Source organism: Trematomus bernacchii, unplaced genomic scaffold, assembly GCF_902827165.1.
Source record: "Trematomus bernacchii unplaced genomic scaffold, fTreBer1.1, whole genome shotgun sequence".
NCBI classification, from domain to species: Eukaryota; Metazoa; Chordata; class Actinopteri; order Perciformes; family Nototheniidae; genus Trematomus; species Trematomus bernacchii.
Window position 1 is genome coordinate 27,216,057 of NW_022987739.1, and position 27,459 is coordinate 27,243,515.

Consider the following 27,459-nt stretch of genomic DNA (forward strand, 5'->3'; position numbering starts at 1 on the left):
TGTAGAGAGGAGGTTTCCCATGGTTGTTAGAAGTTTATTAATAAGTGGGCATTTATCACAGAAGTGATTGTTCTGTCTCCACGTTTGTTGCATTGTCTGTGATGTATTTTCCAACGGTTATAGCTCCTGTTCTGTCCCAGCAACACTACACGGTTTGCAGCTCCACCACATTTTTGGTTTATCTTCGGTGTCGCTTAAAATCTGCTTCCCATCGGACTAAAACCTCCACGTAATCTGAAGACAGATACTTGAAGTTATTTAAACCTTTTGCAAACTTTATGTTCTTTCTTGCTCTAGCCTTGCCAGTTACATTGTACATAACACATATATTATCATTATGCTAACTGGTTGTTCGTGTTAGACGATGTAGCTTTTTCATTTCTGAGTTATTGCTATATGTAAATAAGCCTGTTTGTAAATAATCCTCAGAGAAACAAAGAAAAAACACAATTTATGACATTTTGTGCTGTGGTTATTTTTTTTAAATTGCATTTATTCACAGTTCAGTTTGAAATGCTGTAGTGACTTGTATTGAACCACTTAAATATTTATAATTAATGCTACTGAAAAGATGCTATTAATTTTATATCTCACATGCAGTTCACTGTAAAGCTACTTGGTGAAGGTGTTGGTTCATAAAACATGAACAGTTTTAAGAAAGAAAAAAACAGACCAGTTCTGAGAACACAAATTCCTGGTAAAGTAGTAGATGTTCAGGTTGATAAATAATATTTTCCACACTGAAGATTATGGAGGTATTGATCAGTCTTCTCCTATTTTTAAGCCTCGATTTCTCCTTTCCCCCCCCCTCTAACATCACCAGAAGTCATCATTTAAGGGGTCATTTCTCGAAAAAAATGTTCGGGGGGAAACCCCCCGGACCCCCCGGGTAGGTCACTTACGGTACGTCAAGAGCCCCACCAAAAAAAAAGACCACCGGCCGCCACTGACTGCAGGATTGCTTTGCATCTACGGATTGGAGTGTGTTTGAGGACAATAACATCAACACACACACGGACACTGTTATCTGCTACATTGGGAAATGCATCGATGACGTGTTACCGAAGGTTTCTGTACGGACATTCCCAAATCAAAAGCCCTGGGTAAACGGTGAGGTGCGCGGCAAACTGAAAGCGCGCACTCTCGCGCACACAGCGGGAGATTTGGAGGAGTACAGGAAGTCTAGGTATGATCTCCGGAGAGCAATAAAAAATGCAAAGAGACAGTACAAAGAGAAGGTGGAATCTGACTTCAAAGGCTGTAACACTAGGAATATGTGGGCGGGACTAAGGACAATGACTGACTACAAAGGAGCAGCGGGGGGTGCTGCGGGAGTGTCTGCGTGCGCATCTCTCCCAGATGAGCTAAACAGTTTTTTTGCACGCTTTGAGAGCAGCCAGGCTGTGGAGGTACAGAGGGACCAGGAGCTACACTGCCCTTTTGTTTTAAATAGGGCAGATGTGTGTAAATCCTTTAAAAGGGTTAACCCACACAAGGCTCCTGGACCTGATGGCATCCCTGGCCGTGTTCTCAGGGTGTGTGCAGTTCAGCTGGCAGAGGTGTTCACAGACATCTTCAACAGGTCCCTGCTGCAGTCTGTAGTCCCCACATGTCTTAAACACTCCACCATCATTCCTGTCCCCAAAAAGACAATCATCACCTGCCCCAACGACTACCGCCCAGTAGCACTCACCTCCATCATAATGAAGTGCTTTGAGCGGTTAGTCAAATTATTCATCACCTCCTCCCTCCCTGAATCTCTGGACCCCCTGCAGTTTGCCTACAGAGCAAACAGGTCCACAGACGACGCCATAGCCCTCACCCTCCACACTGCCCTCTCACACCTGGACCCGAAGAACAGGAACACATATGTGAGAATGCTGTTCATTGACTACAGTTCAGCATTCAACACCATTGTGCCCTCCAAGCTGGCCATCAAGCTCAGAGACCTCGGGCTCAACAGCGCCCTCTGCGACTGGATCCTGAACTTCCTGACGGGCAGACCCCAGGCAGTGCGGGTGGGAAATATCACATCCTCCACCCTGATTCTTAACACCGGTGCCCCTCAAGGCTGCGTGCTCAGCCCTCTCCTCTACTCCCTGTTCACCCACGACTGCGTGGCCACACACAGCTCCAACACCATCGTGAAGTTTGCTGATGACACGACCGTCATCGGCCAGATCACAGACGATGACGAGACGGCATACAGAGAGGAGGTCGAAAACCTGACATCTTGGTGCCAGGATAACAACCTCCATCTCAACATCAGCAAAACAAAGGAGCTGATTGTGGACTACAGGAAGCAGCAGGGAGAGGGACACGCCCCCATCGCCATCAATGGGACTACGGTGGAGAGAGTCAAAAGCTTCAGGTTCCTTGGGGTCCACATCACTGAGGACCTGACATGGTCTCTTCACACCACCACCATCACCAAGAAAGCTCGACAGCGGCTCTTCTTCCTCCGCAGGTTGAGGAGGTTCAAAATGGATTCCAGGATACTCTGCAACTTCTACAGGTGCACGATAGAGAGTATCCTCACTGGCAGCATGACGGCCTGGTACGGCAGCTGCACCGACCTCGATCGTAAGGCTTTACAGAGGGTGGTGAAAACTGCACAGCACATCACCAGGACGGAGCTGCCATCCATGGAGGACCTTTACTCCCAGCGGCTCAGGAAGAAATCACTACGGATTATCAAAGACCCCCATCACCCCAGCCACAAACTGTTCTTTCTGTTGCCGTCTGGCAGACGTTACCGCAGCATCCGGGCAAGGACAAGAAGATTCGGAGACAGTTTCTTCCCGCGGGCAGTGAGACTGTTAAAAAATTGAACTGTTGAAACAACTTCAAACATTCAACTGCTACTCAGTAGTATGTATCTAATACCTAATATATATATATATCATTCCAATAACTTGTATATAGACTCATACTGCACTATTCCACATCATAACTTTATTTCATTTTTATAACTATTATTATTTTTGTATTGCTCTTGCTCTTATTGTTATTATGTTATGTTATTATGTTGCATTGTTGGAGAAGCCTGTGACATAAGATTTTCAACTGCATAATTACTCTGTAGCTATGTCAGATTGACAATAAAGAACCTTGAACCTTGAACCTTGTTGGCGCTTGTTCCTCTTGCCCTCTCTGGTCTTTTCTTTTTCGTTGTTTTGTTTTCGCCTTGTCTATAACGCCAACGCAACACCTTGCGCTTCAATAAAACTGCTAAAAGCATGTTAAATGTACACGTGTACATTAAATGCTTTGTTTTAAATTATAAATCAGGGGAAAGGCATTGAGCTGAACAAAAGTAGACCCAACTTTTCATGTTGGTCCAAATATGAGGATTTTTGTTTCACGTCACATTTTGTCATCTAAAGAAAAACACATTTAAAACACTTGGCTTCTTACTTTCAGGGATGTTTTGCTGGTTTACAACAAATGTTAAGTGGTTTCAAACTTAAAGGCAATATGAGTTAATTTACTGTCACATTGCATTTTCAACACAGCAGCAACTACACTTTGCTTCTTTGGTAATTGAGTAGTGTGTTGTGTTCGGTCGGGTGACATACTGTATGTTTATGTAGATGAGGAGATGCAGTTTAATTTTGAACTAAACATAAATACATGAGGATACATACTTTGAAATGGTGTTGAGTCGAACATCTTTCACAGATTTGACGTTTGCAGTGTGTTCACAGCTGATGGAGGCTGACGGAGTCACGGTCAGATTCTGAGGCTGAATCACCTTGAAACCTGATAACAGAAAAAAATCCAGCAACGAGAAAAACACGTCACACTCATGAGCTGACTTTCCTTTTGTTAGTCCACTTTTATAAGAAAACTATTCAGACAACATCTCATTGCTTTTAAGAAGTTAATTTTCTCTGTCAGGACTATTTTTCACACTGAAGTGGGAATTCCGCCAGTAATTCACACTTCTACACCGCATCAACAAATCCCTCTTTCGCATCTTTTTTTAAACATTAATCAGTGTTCAATTTATTTTAAAGTTCAGTATATTAATATTCTGACTGCTGCTGCTTTGTGTCAGAAATACAAATGAGTAGACATGGGTTAGGGTTAGTCAAATGTCGAAAGCATTTAGAAAAACGATTGGTTGCAGTTACATTGGATCATTAGATGAATTATTAATATTATACCATAATTATCATAACAGAACATACAAAAACAAGTCTTAAACGTGACTGCGTAGTTGATGGTGACTTACCATGGCTCGGGTGGAAGATGAAGGTCAGATAAATTGTGAAGATGATGAAGAAGCTGCAAGCTGTCCTCTTTTCTGCCATCTCTCACACTTTGGAGAACACCGGCAGCACAGAGTAAAGACATGAACTAACATCGCAAACACTTCATTCTGGTGACAAGGTTTTCATTAGACAGGAAATAGGAAGTTTTGAGGTTGGACTTTCATGTTGGTTTCTGTGGTGCCAGCACTTTATTTCTGTGATGACTCCACAGCTGTCAGTCAAACTGTTTGTGTATTGTTTCTGTGGTTGGAACTCTTTCCTCCCATCATGCAGCAGCGTATTTTCACCAATTTCTTTTACAGATCAACAAGAAATGTAAATGACAGCACTTCCTGCACAGCAGAAAATAACATATTTGTGTTATTCAGTTCAGAACCGACAGGTAAGCGGGCACAATGTTGATGTTTGACTTTTTCTACTGGAGTCTGCAAAGTTTAATGCAGGCTTTTTAACAGTAGAAACACTGTTTCTAGCACCTAAAATAAGCTCTTCCTCATAAAATCCTGAAACAGTTTAGGTACTTTGTTGATGTATAGTATCTACCCAATAACACCAAACATTATAAATATACTGTATTCTAGCAATATGATGCCACAACAGGGTACAGAGCAAAAAGCCAAACACGTCGTCTCTATCCACAGCGACTATTTATTAACTGATGAGTAAAGTGACAGGAATCAAAATGAAAACTATGGCCAAAATGTGGTAATCATGTAGATCGTTTTAAGGGCGAAAATGTACGAATTTAATGTTTTTCTTACACTATTACATGTCGCTTTTTAGATGCTTTTTAGACACTTTTACCAAAACCAACTAACATACACTCAATACTCTGGGCAATCCCCACAGGAGCAATTTGGGGTGTCTTGCCCAAGGACAGAGCGACATGTTGTCTGCAGTGGGGATTGAACCAGTGCTCTCCTCATCCGAAGATCAGCACACTAATTGTGAATGTAACATTATATAAAATGTTGGACGTTTGTAAAAGAGCCGTAACAAATGATTTGTAAATTGTAGCATTTTGCTCTGGGAAATATAAAGAGCATGTCTCCTAAAACTGATGTTTATCCGGACTTGTTATTTTTTAAATGACACTAATGAATCTACAATCTACAAGTTTTCTTTAAATTAAAACACATGTGTAACTAAGAGCAACATTAGTAAGATTCTCAAGGAAACAGACTAAATAATGACCGATGACTCACTTGTGTCATAGGTGTCATAGGTGTCATAAGTGTGTGGCCGTTTTCTTCATCTGTTAAGAAACTGCAGCCCTCTTCCTGTACTGGGTTATTTCAGGACATATCTCTTCAACAAAAAAAATAGAATAGACAAATAGAAACCACAGAGACAATCAGTATTAGAGTCTGTGAGAGAAGATGAGATTAGGAGCGTTTTGTCCATTTGTTGTTAAAAGAAATGTTTGTGATTAGATGCAAGATTGTCAGTAGGCATACAAGAGTTTAAATACGGAGGACACACTGCCAAAGAAACACAAATGTATCAAGGCGAGACAAAGCACTCGTTGAGGGGGCAACTCTGAATGTTGTGTTCAATAACCACAACCAACATCCTACTTATTGTCCATATAAAAGGGCCCTAGTATACTTTTGAGGGTTTTCTCCTCAGTCCTCATTTCCTGTAGTGTGTCACAGTGTATAGGTGCATGTAAATGTTCTGCAAAGGCTCAAATGTGTACTCCTTTAACATAGCAACATCACTACTGTATGTAATACTTGCGCTTCTATTGGCTAGCTCTCCAACATATTGTACGTGATAGGCTAATGGGCGGGACATCTCTAAGCGGTTGACCAATAGGAGGCGTGTGGCGCAGTGGGTAGGCCCTTGGTGTTGGGATCAGGGGGTCACAGGTTCAAACCCCACTGCAGTCAGCATGTCGTTGTGTCCCTGGGCAAGACACTTCACCCCAAATTGCTCCTGTGGGGATTGCCCACAGTATTGAGTATGTAAGTCGCTTTGGATAAAAGCGTCTAACAAGTAACATGTAATGTACCAATCACAACAGAGCCGGCCAGCTAACCAATCAGAGCAGACTGGGCTCTGGTTTCAGACCGAGGGTGAAAAGAGGTGCTGCAGCACAGGCAGTATGAGAAAAATAAAGTGCTTTTTAAACATTAAACAACACATGTCACAGTAGAGACACTAAATACAAATATCAATATAATAATAATAAAAGCATAATATGTCCTCTTTCACATCTTTGCCGAGTGCAAAAGGCTGTCTGCCTCAGTCATGCATTTTCCATTCTGCCTCTCTCGTGGTTTTTGTCTCATACGTCCTTGGAGAAATCGGAAAAAAGCATCTCCGTTTTCGTCATGGAATTAGTTGTAAAATGACTTGAACCGAATGGAATTGATCTCTAACTGCTTCTTAATCCAAAATGAAATAATAAGAGGCAGATTAAAATGTCTTATTTACCTGGTTACAAAAGAATATTTATGTTTTGAAATGTGAGTTCCCTAGGCTTAATGATATCCTTGTCATTGTGCCTCCTCTTTCAACTAGGCTTTACATTGACAGGAGAGATAAACATGTGTTTTGTATTGCTGTCTGCACATAAGATTTCATTTGAAGGAAAAACTGAATTTCAATGAGGTTACAGAAAAAGAAAATCGTAATTGTATTTGCTTTATCTGTATGTGTCAGTCCTTTTGCTTTATGTGCATGCGTCCATTTTCCATCTTTATCAGCAGATTATGTTGTGGAGTCTGCAGTTAGTTCACATCCTGTTTATCAGAGTGTGTGCTTTTCACGTCTTTGCGTGAGACAGATAGAAACCACAGAGACAATCAGTATTAGTGTCTGTGAGAGAAGATGAGATTACTGTAGGAGCGTTCTGATTATCCTTTTGTTGTTAACAGCCTGTGTTTCAGTCTTCTTTGCTTGCTTGTAATCTTGCTTGTTTCCCTAATAATTTGTAAAAAGTCAGTATTTAAAAGTCTCGTGCCCTCATTGGTCATGTGCGCGTTCGTGTGTGTTGGAGGAGGGGCTCTGTAAGGAAGTGGCAGATTTTCTCCGGTTGTGTATTTTCAAATTCTAGCGATCTCGAGCCGGTTTCTCAAACTTACCAACCCTACCTTTAAGTACAGTAACGAAGTATTTGTACTCCACTACTTCCCACTTCTGACCGCAGCCAACCAAAGTTTGTACTTGCTAACGTAGCTTCTTCTGCCCCTTTCAATGTGAACAGAAGAGACACCATGTGTTAGCCTCATATTTAAAAAAGATCACGTCTACCCTATCTTTATGAAAGCCAGCATGTCACTCTTCATGTTTTGCCTTGAAACATGGCTGTCCTGGCGTATCATGGTCTGACGAAATGTCCTACAACCTTCTGATAAAGCACAACCTGATTCTATCTGACACACTTGTGGTATGTCCATAAAGACAGAGACAGGAAATGACTACAGACTGAGAGTCACTGTGGCCGGGATGCTGCTGTCAGAAACCTGAGAGTCACGTCAGTATCACAACTATGGCGACTTTTATCAGATGGAAAAACAACCCAATAACCAACGTTTTATAACTCAATCTGATTACTGCTATGGATCATACTTGTATCTCAAACAGGTGCAGTCTGCTGTAAATGTCTTGAATTGATTGACGGGTCCAGATGTTTTCAAAATCTTTGTCTGAGGAACTTTCCATTACATTACATTACATGTCATTTGTTAGACGCTTTTATCCAAAGCGACTTACATACATTCAGTACTGTGGGCAATCCCCACAGTAGCAATTTGGGGTGAAGTGTCTTGCCCAGGGACACAAGGAAATGCTGACTGCAGTGGGACTCGAACTTGCTATCCCCTGATTCGAAGTCCAGCACACTATTCACTGAGCCACAGCCTCCCTTTCCACGGACATATTTATTTTGTTTGTTTTTGGGTTAAGGTTTGGGATTTCAATTCCCAAATGAATCCCATTCTTATATTATTTCTCCCAAAAAACACAATCATTTAGCCAAGATAATCTAATATTGCTGTTAGACATCACTTCAGATTAAACCAAATAGATATACAAAAGCTAGAAGGTGGACCTATCTGAAGCTTGAGGATTTTTTGCGAGCAAGGCACCAACAACCAATCACATGAATCTCCCGCCCCCGACATACGAAGCAAAAAAGCCCGAAGTAAACTGGATATAAACTCCCCAAACAGGCGAAAACCTACCACTGTCTCTGCCACCTCCCTCCATGCCTGGCTCCTCCGGTTTGTATCCCGGTAGGTAAATAGGGACTGGTCATAAAGCACCGGGTGATTCCCTACCGCTAATTTCTCCTCAATTTTTTGGAATATGAGGAAATGACCTACGGTATGTCTCTCCCAGCATAAACGGGATTTGATTGGCTGACGCTTCCACCTCAGCTTCAAAAGTTGAACATTGCTCAACTTTGAATCCTGAAAATCCTGAAAATCTCCGCTCTGCTGCCCACAATGCAGTTCGGCGAAAAGTGAGGCAAAGTGACGTCACCCCATTCAAAGTGAATGGGCAGAAGCGTTCCAAGATTTTTTTAACGCTGCTGTGTGGACGGGCCGTAAGCCTCAAGAGCATGAACGTGCGGTGCTGTTACGTGTACGCAAATTGACGTGCTTGATGTGAACGAGCATTTTGGGGGGCATGGTTAAAGTTGCGCATCCGCTATGAGCGCACATACGGGTACTTCTCAGGCATGCCGGGTAATCTGTGACGTTTCGCTCTCTCAAAAGTTGGGCCATTTTATCATCATGCGCGAATGAGCAACTCTCATAGGAATGAATGAGGCCCCGCCTCCCACGCTGTATCCAGTTCTTATTATACATCCATGACAAGCACACGTTTATTTCCATGCAACTCTCTGATTGGTCTGGTGTCATGCCTCTGTTGCATTCACTGAACACGGGAAATTACAGTGCTGCCGTCCTCTCTTGTGTCATGATGAGGTTCACGTAAAGCACGGTTAATGTATTATATTATTGAGGGAGAATTGTCCGGGGCTACATAAAAAACATTCGGGGCTAAAGCCCCGGATGCCCAGGCCAGGCGACGCCACTGTGTGACACGCTACAAAAAAGTACTTGCTGAGATTAAAAACTCTGTTGAAAAATAATGTAGTTTAATGAAATCTGGGATGATCAACTTATTTTCCTTGGACATATACATTGTTATAGTAATCAAAGCAATCATTAAACTTGCGGTCAACAAAAAGTACAACGACCCTGTGTCTCTTCCACACACACACACCTCACGCAGGTGAACTGGATTATAATGAGTGCCGCCCATACCCATGTGACCCAAGCCAACCAATCAATAGTGATCAAAAAAATATCTTATATTAAAACAAAACGCATTACTATACACGTTCCATGGCTCCCACATAACCAATCAGAGCAGACTGGGCTCTGGTTTCAGACAGAGGGGGAAAATAGGTGCTGCAGCACAGGCAGTATGAGAAAAATAAAGAGCTTTTTGAACATTAACGGTCCCATGTCATGCTTTTCCGGTTATTACCCGTCCCCTTGTGTGTTATGAAGGTTTTTATGCATGTAAACGGTCTGCAGAGTCAAAAACCATCAAAGTACACCCTGTAGCGAGTAAAACTCTAACACAGAAAAGACCTCCCCAAAACGCCTCGTTGGAGATTTCTCATTTTCCATTGTTTACTTCCTGGGTATCGCTACGTAGGGATACCCAGTAGCCACGCCCAGAGCTATGGCCGCACCCTCTGCCAGCCTTTCACGAAACAAAGCTTCCCAAACGAGGGTGTGTGCGAGGGGCGGGGGCGGGGTAGTTTGCACACATGCGGCTGCTGCATGCAACACACACACACACACACACACACACACACACACACACACACACACTACTCCTACTTTGTTTGGACCAGCGGGAGATTCGGGTACACAACCTGTAAGTATTCATTGTTGTTTGTGTATTTATGATGTTTAAAACAAACAAGGTATCTTCCACGACTGTTTAAATGGGTAAACGTTTTCCGGACTACTACGTTGGGATCGCGGAGAAATGCTCTCCGCAGACCCATGCTCACAGCGTTATAAACCTTTTTCTTACTCAATATCAAGCCACACTTATTGTTTTTACTCCGGCTGTGAGTGTTTGTGTGTGCTCAGGATGAGTTTCGCTTGTTCTCGCTGTATTTGTTTCGCAGACACGGAAGCCCTGTCTACTCCTCACAGCCTCCTCATGGTAATGGTTTGTTATTATGATAGATTTGATATTAACGAGGCGGCAGTTAGCAGCTAGCGGTTAGCTAGTAATTATGCTAATTTACACATCAATCGTTATGTACTTTTATATTACGCTGTAACAGGATCTAGTGATATCCAAGCAACAGAGCTTCATTTAGCATGAAATAATGATTGCACTGTATATATATATATATATATATGTATATATATATACAGTGCAATAAGCTTCTTAGTGCAATAAGAAGCTACAGGGACGTTAATCTACGTCGGTCATATTAACTTTATTTAATACAACATTTACGGTCCAAGATTTAATCATACAGCCCATGTAGTATAATATTTTACAAATGATGAATTACAGCAAACATGTGCAATATATCCATTATTACAGCTCCGTGGGCTGGCAGTAAGGCGATATGGGTCCGTTCTTATTGTGCATCCATGGGTAAAGATAAACGCATGTAGTGCTGAACACGTAACATGAACGTGCCGGGCGGCGCGGTCCCGTGGGTTAGATGCGCGTTCATAATGCAGAGGGAAATAACTCACAGAATAACGTTATTAGCACATTTTTACAACTTGAGGAACGAATGTTTTTAATAAGGGCTATACAAGTGTTCATACTGGGTAGTTTATTTCGTTTAAAAAAAATTATCCAACGATTTACAGACCACTCTTTCCCCATGTAAGTCAATGGGAAAAAGTGTTTCCGGGCCTGGCAACCAAAAGGAAGTGTAGTACCGCCGTTTGGCCAGCACGAATATTTTCATCTGAGTCCGGCGCACTTCCTGGGGGCTTGGTGCTTGTGTCATTTGTTTTGGAAATCTTAGACCTAGTCAATACTCAGGAGATATACAATCAGAATGATCAATCAATAAAATGGTGGAAACAGAGTTGTCTTTCTGGATCTTTATTTGAAGCTTCAAATAAGGCACAGGTCTTACGGAGTACAGAGTATTCTGAAAGAGTGCGCACAGAGAGAGAATTGCGCATAGGTTTTATAGCATCTTTGTCAGTCCACAGTTCAACAATAACTCGTGACCTGTCACTCTGGGGGGCTGGATGGGCAGATAAGCTAAAGCCCACATTCCAGAGGAACAGAAGCCACATATGGGCAATGTAGTAAATCAGGAACTTAGTAAAACAGGAACTGGGTAAAGACAGATGGAAGTGTTGAAACTTTAACCCCCAATGTGTTAAAGCCAGGTGAAATGAGGACAGCAGGAAGTCATAGAGAGGTCAAAACAGATATAAACAAGGAATGAGGAATTCATTGCAAGACAGGGGAAACAAACACAGGAACTCGTTTGAGACACTTCTTCACTTTTGCTTACGACCCTGTTTCACCCCCAGACATCCTTAAGGCTAGTTATATGTTGAACAGAGGGCATGGATTAAAATACCTCCTCATGGGACAACTGCATAGCATTTTACCATATTAGGTAACACATAAAGTTAGTTTGCACATCATATAAAGTTTACACTACATATAGAGTTTGCCATTACATATAAAGTTTATAAGTATACACTGTTATAAAGTTTTCCACTACATTCCCTCCTTTTGATCATACTATGATCAATCATGAAAATAAACAAAATGACAGGATCGACTGATAGTTTGATGATAACACATCAATGAATATATCCCATCGCTGGTTTAAGTAAACACGTCACAAATATATCATGGAAAATAGCTGTTTTTGTGGAGGACAGACTCCAGTATAATGTAAGCATAAGAGAAGGGTAAACTTAATTCGCATCTATATTACGGTCTCATATGTCTCATAGTCAGACTCTGATTCTGACTCGATTACACTCGGATTTGGACGCCGGTATGTTTGGGGCAAAAGGTTTTCGTAGGCCCTGTCGGATCTCGGATTGGGACAGCAGCATACTGAACAAAAGCTGTGGATATCATGCTAGATACACATTTCTTCAGTAGGGGAATAATAAAACATGTGCAACAGACAATGTCAATGAGGCCCCACACAATGACAGCACAAACGAGGAACCAGAGGCATATGAAACAGCTCAACTGGCACTCACTCATGCCACCGTGTGTGTAGTGTGTAGTGTGAGAGTCAGGTGTATGTGGTGCAATGTAGTGCTGGTGGTGACTTGGCACGTCACTTGTCGTCGTCTGTTTCTCCCGTTTCTCCTGGCCTGTGACTACGACCTTGCAGTGGCTGGCGTGGACCCACGTGGCTCTCTCGGCGACCTTGACCGCTGTCTGGGTGACGAGAAGCACCTGGTAGGGACCTTGCCAACGGTTGGATTTCCAGCTCTTTCTCCGGAAGTCCTTGACCAATACGTAGTCGCCGGGCTGGAGACGATGAAGTGGACCAGTAGCAGGAGTAGGTAGAGCTGCTGCTACCTGACGTCTGATATCTGCTAAAGCGGATGACAGGTTAACACAATATGACAACATAGCATCCTCACACAAGGTTGTGGAGGGGAGAGGATATCCTGGAGCCTTGATTCCAATCTGTGGAGGAGCACCAAAAAGGATTTCAAATGGGCTGAGTTGGCTTCGTGTTCGTTTCCGCATCCTCATGTACATCAGCACAATGGGCAGAGCCTGTGTCCACGACAGACCTGTGTCTGCGCAGCATTTTGCTAGCTTGTTTTTAATTGTGCCGTTCTCTCTTTCCACCGCCCCCCCACTCTGTGGATGGTAAGCACAATGCTTTCTGATGTCCATGCCCAGGTATTCTCCTATCTGTGCAATGGCCTTATTAGCAAAATGTGAACCATTGTCGCTAGAGATCTTATCTGGTATTCCCCATCTAGGAATGATTTCCCTCAGTAATGCCTTTGCCACAGCATTTGCTGTCTGTGCCTTTACTGGGAAAGCTTCAACCCATTTGGACCACATGTCAACCACCCCAAGACAATGTTTCTTACCCTCTGATGGACTAAGCTCAATGAAGTCCAGCATTAGGTGCTCAAATGGTCTGGTGGGAGGTGGATGTGCTCCTGATCCTGTAACCTTTACCGGTCTGCCAGAATTTTTGTAATGCAAATTAAGCATGCTTCACAGTGCTTTTGAGCTGTTACTGTGAACCCCCTTGTAAACCATGCCTGATTGATAGCCTCTAACATCCCTCCTTTTGACACATGATCTAACCCATGTGTCAACTTAGCAAAATGAGGGAAGAAATGCCTAGGGAGACATGGATTGCAATTTGGACCAACCCAGATGCTGGCGGTTGGGTCAAACATAGCACCAGCAGCCTTCCACTGAGCCTTCTCAACCGGTGGGGCGAGCTGCTGCATGGAAGACAGTGATGACATGTTATATCTCTCACAGGCTCCGCCCTCTACTGGACTCTATGGGTACTACTCTCTATCATGCTGTGCGTGCTTTCACCTACTGAATTTACGTAAACGTAGCCGGCCAATCGGGGCGAGCCTACCTGAATGCGCGCGCAGGCCCACAGTATATAAGGCGGCTCCAGCCGCCGCCCCACTATCATTTTTCTCTTCAGACGAGCTGACAACCGAAGAGTTAAATAAACGTACGAAGATTAGAAGAAACGAAAAATGGACTCACCATTACTGGAATCTCGGCCATGCCCCACCTGCCTTGGTTTGATCGCGGGCACCGATCTCCACCACCTCTGTAGAGTGTTTGGGGGACCAGGATATGGCCGAGGCGGTGCCATTCACGTTCGCCATTCCAGCGGGGCGGATGGCTCCGTTTGCCGTTGTCAGGCACTTCCGGGTTCGGTCCATGGAGGTCCACCGCCCTAGGTGATGACCATGGCGGCGGAGCGCAGCTGCTCCCAGCGGGCAGCAGGCTGGGCAGGGAGCTGAAAAGAGCTCTGCTACGCTACCGCGTGACAGGGCGACTGCAGATAAACACGGGTGTGTTGGGCATCTCGCGCATTGCTGGAGATGCCCCCACCTCGCCAGATCAGCGCGATTATTTGTAGCTTGATCGTGGCCGCCGTGTGGTATCCCGGTGAGGGATCACGCCGCATGACACTTTTCAAAAAGGACCGTGTTGATCTCCTGGGAGCCCCCGTGTTTACGGAAGGGCTCTTTGGATCAGAAAGAACACTGTCCCACACTCCCCGCCCCCTCTGTAAACTCCAGTATAGGAGCCAGCAGGTGGGCGCGTGCACGTGAGTGGAATAAACCGTAGTGCTGTCAAAGCACTGTGCGGGTTCAAGAGAGTGATGTGTGTGTGAGAAATGCATTCAGTGAAAACGATTGCATTTATCCCAGAGTAAGAGTCATCTCTCTCCACATTTCCATTTTTCACCATATTGTCCGTTTCAATATGTTCGCGGACGACTCAGCCCTGCTGGTCTCTGACAGGAGCAGATTGCAGGTTGAAAAAACCCTCAGCTCCGAGCTCGGCAGAATCTGCACCTGGCTCGCCGATAATAAATTATCATTACACCTGGGTAAAACAGAGTCCATTCTCTTCGGTTCGAAACATAATCTCAGCAAATCCGACGACTTCTCAGTTGCAGTGGGTGACATTATTGTCACAAGTAAGAAGGAAATTACATACCTAGGATCTATTCTTGAGGCAAACCTCTCCTGTGACAAAATGGCATCCAATGTAATAAAAAAAGTCAATCAAAGAACTAGATTCCTATACCGGATCTCCTCTCTGGTAAACAAAAACACCCTGAAAACTCTGGCAGGAGCACTCATTCAAGGGTACTATGACTATGCTTGCACGTCATGGTACCATAGCACCTCCAAGGCGCTAAAAATAAAACTTCAAACATCGCAAAATAAACTGGTCAGACTACTGCTTGACCTTTCATCTAGAACCCACCTCACCTCTGCCCACTTTGACAACCTAGGATGGCTTAGAGTAGACGACAGAGTACAGCTACTTGCAATGGGCCTGGTCTACAAGATCCACTACACCTCTATGGTACCCATGTACATGTCAAAATTCTTCCCAAAGGTCAAGGAATACCATGATCATAACACCAGAGGGAGCTCCACAAATCATGTAAAACCCAGATTTGGCACAAAAAAAGGGGAATACACGTTTCGCAATTATGCCACATCAAGGTGGAACGCTCTTCCCACAACTGTAAAGGAAAGTAAAACTATACTTACCTTCAAAACCTCTCTTAAAGAGCACCTTCGGGGGAAAGCATTGCAAAACTGGCCCCGGTAATGGTACAAATCTCAACCTGTCGTACAATGGACAGCTTCCCCCCCCCCATCTATGTATATACTCGCATTTTAGACTCTGTTACTAACTGTATATCTGTAGACTTGGTATGTCTTAAATGTCCGGTTAGGATGTATTAGAACGAAATCTAAAATGAAAATTGTAAATAAGCCATCTGTATGTAAAAAACCACCTGTATGTATATTGTAAATAAGCCATCTGTATGTCAAATATGTCTTATATGTCTTAAATGATATGATGAATTGGAAATGGGGGACCCTGATGTAAACAAGACGAAAGTCTTTCTCTGGTCTGCATCCCCTTAACAATTGTATGTTTTGAGCTGTACTGTACTGTACCCAATATACAAGCTGTTAATAAACTTTTCAATCAATCAATCAAAGAGATGGCAGTTGACAGAGCCGCGGCCCCACGGGAGCTGCCGCGGTGCGTTCAAGAACCTCATTAGAAAATCGGCCCCTTTTTCTGTGTCAGGCCCCATGCCAAAACTCCCTTTTATGGAAGGTTTTGGCAGCGGAGTAGGCCACCAGAGAATACTACAGCTTCTTAGCTGTGGCTCCAAAGTCGAGTGATTTGTGTGTGAAAAATGCATTTAGTAAAACCAATTGCATTTATCCCAGAGTAAGAGTCATATCTCTCCACAATTCCACATTTTCCCATAATGTCTCGTTGAGATCGGCAAGGCCGCTTTCATACGATGTTAATTGGACACCCATTATGAGGCGCGGCCCCCGTGAGAGTGGCCGCGGTGCGTTCAGGGACCTCCGCAGAAGAACAGTGCGTTACGTAGTGTAAACTCTAGTTCTAAAGTGATATGTGTGTGTAAAATGCATTCGGTAAAAACGATTGCATTTATCCCAGAGTAAGAGTCATCTCTCTCCACATTCCACATTTCCCCATAATGTCCGTTTCAAGGAGACGGCATTATGACGACGCGCGCCCCCCCCCCGTGAGAGTGGCCGCGGTGCGTTTAGGGACCTCCGCAGAAGAACAGTGCGTTACGTAGTGTAACTCTAGTTCTAAAGTGATATGTGTGTGTAAAATGCATTCAGTAAAAACGATTGCATTTATCCCAGAGTAAGAGTCATCTCTCTCCACATTCCACATTTCCCCATAATGTCCGTTTCAAGGAGACGGCATTATGACGACGCGCGCCCCCCCCGTGAGAGTGGCCGCGGTGCGTTCAGGGACCTCCGCAGAAGAACAGTGGGTTACGTAGTGTAACTCTAGTTCTTGAGTGATATGTGTGTGTAAAATGCATTCGGTAAAAACGATTGCATTTATCCCAGAGTAAGAGTCATCTCTCTCCACATTCCACATTTTCCACATTTCCCCATAATGTCCGTTTCAAGAGACGGCATTATGACGACGCGCGGCCCCCCCCCCGAGAGCGGGCCGCGGCGCGTTCATGGACAGAAGAAGCTCCGATTAATGCTTATTTCTCTCTAAGAGAAAACAGCATTATGGTGGAGCGCGCGCTCTCACGGGAGCATGCCGTGGTGCGTTCAGGGACCTCAGTTAAAAATCGGCTGTTTTTTTCTCTGAGTGGAAACTACATTATAGAAAAACGGCCCTTTCTGTGTCAGCCCCCCATGGGTCAAACTTCCTTTTATGGAGGGTTTGACGGCGGAGTGGGCCACCAGAGAGTACCACAGCTTCATAGCTGCGGCGCCGCAGCTGATTGCACATCCCCTAACACAATGTTATGGGGAATGGAAAATCAGTGGTGTATTAACAGAGCGCATGGACAGGACACTGAGACTGGGTTATTCACTCCAGTTTTGCAGCATCCCTCCTCCGTTCAGAGGCAGGAGAGAAGCACATCTGTCATCCCAGGAGGAGGTTTCCTCTCAGCATGTGCACTCTCAAGTCAGAGAGAAGGGGCATTATTCCCTGTACTTCCTGGTTCCCAAGAAGACAGGAGAATTCAGGCCCATTCTGGATCTTCAATGCCTGAACCAGCACATTGCATGCAAGAAGTTCCATATGTTAACTATGAAACAGTTACTGAGACTGGTGCAGCCAGGCGATTGGTTCACAACCATCGACCTGAAGAACGCTTACTTTCATGGCGAAATTGCTCCAAGAGCACAGAAAGTATTTGCGTTTTGCCTTCCAGGGGGTAGCCTACGAGTACAACAGACTGCCGTTCGGCTACTCCCTATCCCCACGCACGTTCAGCCATGACGCTGCAACCGCTGCGGGACCATGGCATGAGGGACGACCTCATAGTTATGGCCAGGTCCAGGGAATGGGCAATACTGCACACAGCCCAATTGATCCTACACCTAACCAAGTTGGGTTGAAAAAGAAGTTGCGGTCAATTGGAAGAAGAGCTCCCCCATACCTCACCAGCAGGTAGAATATCTGGGGGTGATGCTCGATGCAGGCAGACTACGTGTCACCCTGACAGAAAGCAGACAGGCATCCCTGCTGCGGGCAGTCTGCAGGCTGCGTCAGGGGGCGACGGTGACAGCTTTGATTATCATGCAGACTTTGGGTCTCATGACGGCTGCTCACTCCGTAGTGCCACTCAGACTGCTGCATGCACGTCGCATGCAGATGTGGTTTACCGGCCTTCGTTTAGATCTTAAGACACAAACGACGTCTGGTGGCCATCCCCCCCCTCAGTAGAGAGCAACCTCCGATTCTGGGGGTCCCCAGAGAATCTGCAGAGGGGAGCTCCACTGGGGCAGGTAACCTCCTATATCACAGTCTTCACAGACGCTTCAAAGAAAAAGAAAGTGACAGGATGGGGGGGGACGTGTCTAGAAAGGGCTGTGGGTGGTTGCTGGCCTCTGGCGGCACAGCAACCTCCTGGAGCTGCAAGCAGTGATGTTGGTCCTACAGCACTGCAAACCCTTAATACAGGGCAAACAGGTGCTAGTAAGGAGCGACAACCGCACCACAGTGGCGTACATCAACAGGCAGGGCGGAGTCCGCTCAATAGCCTGGTTGACCGCAGCAGAGAACCTGTGGCTGTGGGTTTCACAGATTGTGTTGTCTCTAAGGGCTCTTCACATCCCGGGACGGGAGAACAGGGGGGCCGACCTCATGTCAAGAGGCGGACCCCTGCCAGACGAGTGGAGGCTTCACCCGGAGGTGGTGAAGCAGGTCTGGACTCAGTTCGGTAGAGCAGAGGTGGACCTGTTCGCCAATCGGCGCAACAGCCACTGTGCCCTGTGGTTCTCCCTGGCTCGGTGGGACAACCCGCCCTTGGGGGTCGACACGTTTGCACACGAGCCATGGCCAAGAAAGCTGCTTTACGCCTTTCCACCGCTGCACCTTATCCCCCCCCTCCTGGAGAGGGTGAGGCGGGAACAGCTGTCAATCATCCTGGTGGCCCCAGATCGCCGCCTGGCGCCGTGGTAACGCGGGGGTAACACAGATGATGGTGGGCCAGCCCTGAGCGATTCCTCAGGTCTGGGGAGCGCTGTCTCAGGAAGCAGGTGCAATAGGGGCGTTACCCACTCTGGGCCAACCTCTCCAGGCTTGGCTCCTGAGAGGGACAGGCTGAGACAGGTGGGGCTGTCTGATAACGTTATTCAGACTATCCAAGCAGCAAGAGCAGAATCCACCACAGCTTGTTACAGGCCAAAGTGGGCGGGATTCCGGCGATGGTGTGAAGGAAGGAGTCTAGAGCCTCTGTCGTGCACGCTGGGCTCTATTCTTACCTACTTACAGATACTGGTGGACAGGGGGCTGGCTCATTCCACAATTAAGGTGTATGCAGCAGCCATTTCGTCCTGCCATGAGGGATTTGGAGGCAGGTCAGCCTTCAGTCAGCCGCTTATGACGCGGTTTTTGCAGGGGGTCAGGAGGCAGCGCCCGGTAGTGCACGCCTCCGCCCCGCAGTGGGACCTGCCGTTGGTGCTCGAGGCTCTGGTCACAGAACCATTTGAGCCTCTGGAGCTTTCCTCCCTAGTAGCACTGTCATGGAAGACAGCATTGCTACTTGCCTTGACTTCGGCTAAAAGAGTGTCCGAGCTGACCGCTCTGTCGGTACACCCAAGTTGTCTTTTGATCCGGGGTGACCGTAGCGGGGCGACACTCAGGCCGAACCACTCCTTTACTCCTAAGAGTATCAGAAGTTCATTAAAGCAGAGCAAGGGCTATTCAGTTAGGTGGCTTTAATCTTCCACCCCATATTGGGGCCAGGGAGGCTAAATTGCACCTCCTCTGCCCAGTGCGTGCGCTAGCATGCTATGTAGAGCGCACGGCTGCCATTAGGCGCACTGAACAACTGTTTGTGTGCTTTGGGGATGGTGTGGCTGGAAAAGCCCTCTCAAAGAAGCACCTAACAGGATGGCTATGCAGGTGCATTACACATGCCTATGGACGGGCGGGGAGAGCCCTCCCCACTGGGGTCCGTGCACATTCTACACGGGCTGTGGCTGTGTCAACAGCCTTATTCAGCGGCGTGAGTGTAGAAGATATATGCACGGCGGCGTCTTGGTCTACGCCAGGCCCCTTCATAAAATGTTATCCCCTGGACATGTCTGGCTCCTTCTCGTCGTCGGTGCTTGCCGAGGCAACGCATGACTGGTGAGAGGGGGGTGGCTGTGGGTCAGCAGGTATCTGACCCCCCCTCCTGGACATAAAACACTTGTGTTTTCCCATGCTCCTGAGGGACTCGGGAGACATGGTGTACAATCAGCCCCATACAGGGCTGGAGGACTCTCCCCGCCTGCCCATGGGCAGGCTGGGAGAGCCTTCCTCACTATTGTCCATGCCCACTCTACACGGAGCGTGTGTGAGTGTGGGGGATGTGGTGCACTTATGTTTTCCCATGCTCCTGAGGGACCTGGGGAACATGGTGCGCGGTAGGCTCCAGACGGAGTCTCCGCACAATTTTTTTCCATGCACACTCTACACGAGGTAAGCGTGTGTGAGTGTGCCTTATCCAAGTTGCGGCCCCGACTTCTCCACGGTTACAACCGGATGGGAGGAAGTGGGGATGCAGTGGATATTAGCCAAAAGCCGGTCAGGGACGGTGTGGTGGGTCGATGTTGTTGGACGACAGGGCGTTTATACATCGGGGCTCCGCCCACTGTACCCATAGAGTCCAGTAGAGGGCGGAGCCTGTGAGAGATATAACGGGGGGTTACGTATTGTAACCCTAGTTATATAAACACAGGCGGAGCCCTCTACCTGGAGGCCCTGTCTTTCCTAGTCCGCTCGCTGAAGAGTGTATACGATAGTGGGGCGGCGGCTGGAGCCGCCTTATATACTGTGGGCCTGCGCGCGCATTCAGGTAGGCTCGCCCCGATTGGCCGGCTACGTTTACGTAAATTCAGTAGGTGAAAGCACGCACAGCATGATAGAGAGTAGTACCCATAGAGTCCAGTAGAGGGCTCCGCCTGTGTTTATATAACTAGGGTTACAATACGTAACCCCCCGTTATCAGTCAGGGAAGAAACAGGAATTTTGACAAATGAGTGTGCGTGGGGTGCAAGAGGAATCAGAGCAGCTGCCTTTGCAGCTGAGTCAGCAGACGCATTTCCTAGGGAAACAGAGTCTGTACTGCTTGTGTGTGCGGCACATTTACAGACTGCAACCTCAAACGGGAGCAGAATGGCGTCCAATAGGCCTGCAATGAGTACATGGTTAAGTACTGGCTTGCCATCAGACTTCAGAAATTTCCTACACTTCCAAATAGCCCCAAAATCATGTACTACCCCGAAAGCATATCGTGAGTCAGTATAGATAGTTACAGTTTTGCCCTTTGCAAACGTGCAGGCTTTTGTAAGTGCGATGAGCTCTGCTGCCTGTGCTGAGAGGTGGCATGGGAGTGGGCCGGAACAGAGTACAGCAGAATCTGAAACAACAGAGAAACCCACCCGATTAGTGCCCCCTTGGTCGCGAGAGGCAGACCCATCAACATACAAAATGAGGTCAGAATTGGTCAGTGGAATGTCTTTTAAGTCAGGTCTTGGTGTGCACACAATGAGCAGCTCGGTCGTGTTCGTCACCGTCTTGAGGTAGAGGCATGAGAGAGGCAGGGTTCAGGGTATTACACCTTTTAACATGGACATTAGGCATGTCTAACAGGCATGTGTGATATCTCAGGTAACGTGCAGCAGAGAGGTGTGATGTTCTCTGTTCAGAGGATGAGAGACACAGCATGTGGAACCAACAGTGTCAAAGGTGCATAACCAACAATGTCACGTGAGGAGTTGAGAGCTTTTTCAGCTGCAGCAACCGCACGGAGACATTTTGGCAGGCCAGCAGCTACAGGATTTAGCTTGGAGGAGAAATAGGCAACAGGCCTCTGTTTTCCCCCATGATCCTGAAGGAGAACTGAGGTCATACACCCATCTCGCTCATCCACTGCCTGAGTGAAAGGTTTAGTGTGATCAGGTAGACCTAGCGTCGGTGGGGATTGGAGAGCCAGCTTCATGTTAATGAAGGCTTGATTGGCTTCCGGTGTCCATATAAGGTGACCTGTAGGTTTCAAACCAGTGACATGCGTAATAATACGTAGTGGCAGTTCGAGTGGAGAATAGTTTGGAATGAATGACCTACAGTATGAACACATACCTAAAAATGACATCATTTGTCGTTTAGTGACAGGTTTTGGCAAAGCTGCCAATGATGCAATACGCTTATCTGAAAGCGTTTTCCCCTCTCCTGAAATGACATGACCCAAAAATGTAACTGTTCTTTGTACATATTGGAGTTTAGACAAACTGGCCTTGTGGCTAACTAATAACTACAGGCTCAGCAGAGCGGATTAAACCTACATCATATTTGTGAGCTAGAAACGGGGTTAACATAATCATCATTGCCTGTGAGAATCAGAGAACGCAGTGCATGAACTGAGCAGTTAATGATGTACTTAAACACGTCACGTGATGAGGAATACTCAATTAACGGGTCATCAGTGATAGTCCAATCAGTAATAGATTCCCAGTCTTTAACGATTGGATCCAAATCCCTCCATCTAGCGGTGGGCCCCCTTGCTAGTGAAATGTGTGGGACCGCCCCTGGGATTTGATACAGCTTGTGTTGTGTGGGTGGGAGTGTAACAGAAATAGCACTGTGCAGCGCACTCCGATACATAGCTTTAAGCATGAGCTCATCATTCACACATTCCAACAGAAAACTATCTTCATAATGTTTACATTGATCTTCAACAACGTTAGCAGTACAATGCAAATGAGAAGCTTTCATGAACACCGCAGGTGGAAAAACACGCTGATGGGTCAACCGCAACAACTCCTGAGAATCAAGAGATGTTAGCTGCCATTCGTACACATTCACCAGATGCTTATCATCAAATGAAAGTTTTTGAACCATCGCAGGTGATGGCCGTCGGACTACGAGACCCTCAGTTGTGGAAATGAGGTCTAAGCCCAACCGGAGAATCAGATCTCTGCCCAGTAAATTTATTGGGCAGACAGATGATAAAAGGAAACTGTGTTTGACTGATGTGGGGAATGGATGACTGGCATCACCATTATCTTTACACTGAAGTGGTACAGAAAACTTCTCCTTTACAGTTACTCCAGCCGCTCCTATTGAGTGAATAAATCTACCACTAAATTTACAACCAGGCAAATCTGCCAATTTTACTACAGAATGTGTAGCTCCTGAATCAACCAAAAATGTAACATCAACACCCATTATAGCTAAAACCAGAGTAGGAAACTTCTTAAATGCTGTATCAGTACCATATTTTAAATATGTACCCTCTTTAACAACAGATTTCCCAAATGTTTCCAATCTCTCAATAGCTTGTATGATGTGTGTGTGTGTGTGTGTCACTTCCCTGATTAGATGCAGCAGGCAGAGGTTCCGTCTCCCCCGACCGAATTCCCTCCTCCTCCACCCCCTCCCTCGATTGATGTCAGTTTGAAGAATTGTCATTGTTCGTAGCTGGTGCAGAAGCCTTGTTTTTAGGGTGAGATGTGGGCACTCAGCAATCCAATGATCCATCTCACCGCAGTTGAAACAACCCCCGTTGTTGCCGTTTTGGTTGTCTCCTCGTCCTCTGCCTTTCCCTCTGAAACCTCCACGGCCTTTGAAACCATCCCTCTGCCATGGCCTCCACCCTGGGCTCCACCCTGGGCTTGGTTGGACCAGGTGGTTGTAACAGCCTGGACCATGGTCAGCTGGGCTTTGTCTTTGCGGTCGCGGCGTTTCTTCTCTTGCTTCAGGCGGACTCTTTCTTGTCTTGCTTCTGCAGCTGTTTCTTCACCTGCTCCCATCTCGGCCATGTCTGGTATGTTGACCTCTGGCCCAGCAGCGTCGTGAGGAAGAGCGGCTGGAGGAGGTGGGGGAAATGGGAAACCATGGTCGAGGAGAGGGTCTCTCACGCCTGTGAAAGAGAGATACAGAGAGGCAGTGTGTGGGTTATATGGTGGTGGTTTACCCTTTCTTATCACTTTCATCCTCAACCTGTATTTTCCTTATCGCCGAGGCCAACTGCCTCCTTTCACGGCATTCTGCTTCATCCTCCCAGTGTTTTAAACACTTTCTGTGAGTGTCCAGCTTCTCTAAGTCTGTCACTTTAATTTTACTCTTCTTTTTCATTTCATCTTCACATTCTTGTAATTTATCCCTTAGCTCTTTAATTTTTGCTTTACTTAAAGAACCCCCCTTTGGAAATCCGAACATTTCCGTCCAGATATTCAATTTAGACAAACTGTCTTCACCATGTTTCGCTCGCATGACATCCACTATAGGGCCCTCGGGAGGCTGTACTGGCCCCCCCTGCTTTGCTCCCATGGAGGAAAGTCTTTAAATGCTTTTCCCAGAAAGCACCCCGTGTTATGCCCAACACGTCTTTTAAATGTAATAAAACACCCAATGTAGTACCTAACACTGTCCTTTATCACCCGTCGGTGATGATATTTGTTAATGTCCGTAATCTACTTACGACCAAATACCTTAATATGAGCAGCCCACCGTATAATAAATGTCATGGAGTTTAATTACGTTTTATATTTAAACAACCAGTTCTATTTAACCAACTAGAAATTGTACGTCTCACCGAGTATTGAGGGCCCTTGAGTCCGTTGGATCTCGTGAAGTCAATCGGTTCCACCTCCGGCGCTGGTCCCCTCGTCCCGTACGTTTTCTGTCGAGGTAGAGGAGAATCTTGCAGAGATCCTGCCGACAACGCCAACTGTTTTGGAAATCTTAGACCTAGTCAATACTCAGGAGATATACAATCAGAATGATCAATCAATAAAATGGTGGAAACAGAGTTGTCTTTCTGGATCTTTATTTGAAGCTTCAAATAAGGCACAGGTCTTACGGAGTACAGAGTATTCTGAAAGAGTGCGCACAGAGAGAGAATTGCGCATAGGTTTTATAGCATCTTTGTCAGTCCACAGTTCAACAATAACTCGTGACCTGTCACTCTGGGGGGCTGGATGGGCAGATAAGCTAAAGCCCACATTCCAGAGGAACAGAAGCCACATATGGGCAATGTAGTAAATCAGGAACTTAGTAAAACAGGAACTGGGTAAAGACAGATGGAAGTGTTGAAACTTTAACCCCCAATGTGTTAAAGCCAGGTGAAATGAGGACAGCAGGAAGTCATAGAGAGGTCAAAACAGATATAAACAAGGAATGAGGAATTCATTGCAAGACAGGGGAAACAAACACAGGAACTCGTTTGAGACACTTCTTCACTTTTGCTTACGACCCTGTTTCACCCCCAGACATCCTTAAGGCTAGTTATATGTTGAACAGAGGGCATGGATTAAAATACCTCCTCATGGGACAACTGCATAGCATTTTACCATATTAGGTAACACATAAAGTTAGTTTGCACATCATATAAAGTTTACACTACATATAGAGTTTGCCATTACATATAAAGTTTATAAGTATACACTGTTATAAAGTTTTCCACTACACATTCAAGCTCGGCTCTGTGTGTGTGTGTGGCAATAGCGCATTTAGTGTGATAGAGAGAGGGAGGGACCGGTGCCAGCATGGACCGTGTTGTTAGCATCTGGTTAGCTAGCTGCACTAACGGACATAAGGAGCTGTTTGTTCCACAAGAAGCTGGAGGAGAGTCCTCTCCTCTCAGACTGAGAGGAGGACTCTCTGAGTGTTTAGATACATAACTTTAGTCTAAGTTATCTCAGTGGGTCTCAAACGGTTTGGTCACAAATTATTCAAAAGATTATTTCCGCGGCACACCTTCATATGATCATTATAGTTATAAAAAAAAAAAGAGAATAAAGGAAAAACAGTTATGAAATACTATATGGCAGTAAAACAAGAATAGAGTTTAAAAGGGGAGTGATTAGTAAAATATCCATAAAGAAAAAAGTACATCTGTTTACAGTTCTGCTTCATATGGGTGTTGAGAGCTGTATCCATAGATCTCTTCATTTTGCTCTCAAAGTGCACCAGATTGATGCATATAACTTCAATATTTAAAAAAAAATCTTCCCGGGGGAGCATCCCCCCGGACCCCCCTAGAGGAGGTGAGCCCCCCACTCATAAAAAATACCACTTTACCCCTGCCTATATGCCGTGAGTTGATTATCGAGCCTTCATTGTAACAGTCGCGGGTGTACTGTGTGTGTGCGTGTGGGGAGTGTTGCAGTGAAAAATGCCACTGTAGTGCCGCCGCCACTGTGGGCTAAGCCCCGAATGTTTTCAGGTCCAGGCGACGCCCCTGGTGTCATACAATATCAAACAGGCCCGGCCTCAGCCTCTCAGCGACTTTGTTTGTTTTCTGCTGTCGCTATTGGTTAGCTGGCCGGCTCTGTTGTGATTGGTCAACGGCTTAGAGATGTCCCTTCCCTTAGCTTATCACGTACAATGTGTTGGAGCGCTAGCCAATAGAAGTGCGAGTGTTACATAGTGATGTCACTATGTTGCAGAAGTAAACAAAGGAGTCCAATGGAGGGGTTTCATGAAGGGGGGGGGGGGGGAGTGTGTGGGAGAGAAAACTCCCTTACATGCACACAAACCTATATAACACAAACCTATATAACACAAACCTATATAACACAAACCTATATAACACAAACCTATATAACACACTACAGGAAAGAGACAACTCCAAAAAGATAGGGCCTTTAAGTCACATCCATGGTCACAGTGCCATACATAATAAACCCTTTTCCTTTACTACCTAAAGCCCTTGTCTCTATTGTACATTTCTGCTGTGTGGCAACACTCACATGTCTCAGGTCACGATGTGCTTTCTAACTAACTGAACAAAATACTGATGTGGTGTTGGTGCTTCTAATTAGTGCAGTTTGCACAAAACAAAATACCTAATCATCAAAAGGAATCTGACAACATATCTGGTTTTATGGCCTTTGATAAGTTCCTGTTTGTCTTGTATGTCTGTGGTTCATGCTGATATTGGTCTTTCACTGTCTGTGTAATATGGGTTAAATGCAGTGAAATGTCTTAAAAGTGATCCTCTAAAGCCTGACTAGCATCCTCTAGAGCAGGGCTCTCCAACACGTCGATCGCGAGCTACCGGTAGCTCGCGGGCAGCTTTTCAGTAGCTCGCCGCTCGATTATCGATTATAGCGTAGTAAGGTTGCTTATTGATTTTTCGGCCGCGGCTGGACAATAACGTTTTTTTATTTTAGATTTTTTTCTGTCACACGAATATCAAATGGTCGGTGACGCAGAGATCAAGGAACAGACGTGACAGCAGCACAGCGACAACACACACGGAGCAGTCTGCTTTCTCCACCAGCACGAGTCCAGAACTAACAGCAGAATGACCCGCTCTGAATCAGGCCCTGTCGCTGCGCGTCAGAGACACACAGGGAGGGATTTGTGTTTTTTGAAAAACACTCGTTATCGTCATGTCAGGTTT

At 45.7% G+C, this 27,459-nt stretch overlaps 2 protein-coding genes across 3 annotated transcripts in view; both read right to left on the reverse strand.

Annotated features, from left to right (window-relative positions):
- The window catches only part of LOC117495342, a 42,596-nt gene extending 38,186 nt beyond the window's left edge, over nt 1-4,410 (reverse strand). For both annotated transcript variants that reach the window (XM_034146541.1, XM_034146542.1), the window contains exons 1-2: nt 4,238-4,410; nt 3,648-3,762 (exon numbers count right to left, since the gene is read on the reverse strand). In XM_034146541.1, coding sequence (XP_034002432.1) covers nt 3,648-3,762; nt 4,238-4,316 — 194 coding nt within the window. In that variant the 5' untranslated portion in view covers nt 4,317-4,410. The remainder of the gene's footprint in view (nt 1-3,647; nt 3,763-4,237) is intronic.
- Nucleotides 4,411-20,988: 16,578 nt separating this feature from the next.
- On the reverse strand, nt 20,989-25,512 carry LOC117495322. The gene is made up of 2 exons (XM_034146517.1): nt 24,646-25,512; nt 20,989-23,970 (listed from the first exon to the last, which is right to left on the reverse strand). The coding sequence occupies exon 2, from the start codon at nt 23,586-23,588 to the stop codon at nt 22,395-22,397; it is 1,194 nt and encodes a 397-aa protein (XP_034002408.1). The 5' UTR covers nt 23,589-23,970; nt 24,646-25,512; the 3' UTR covers nt 20,989-22,394.
- Nucleotides 25,513-27,459: the final 1,947 nt, after the last annotated feature.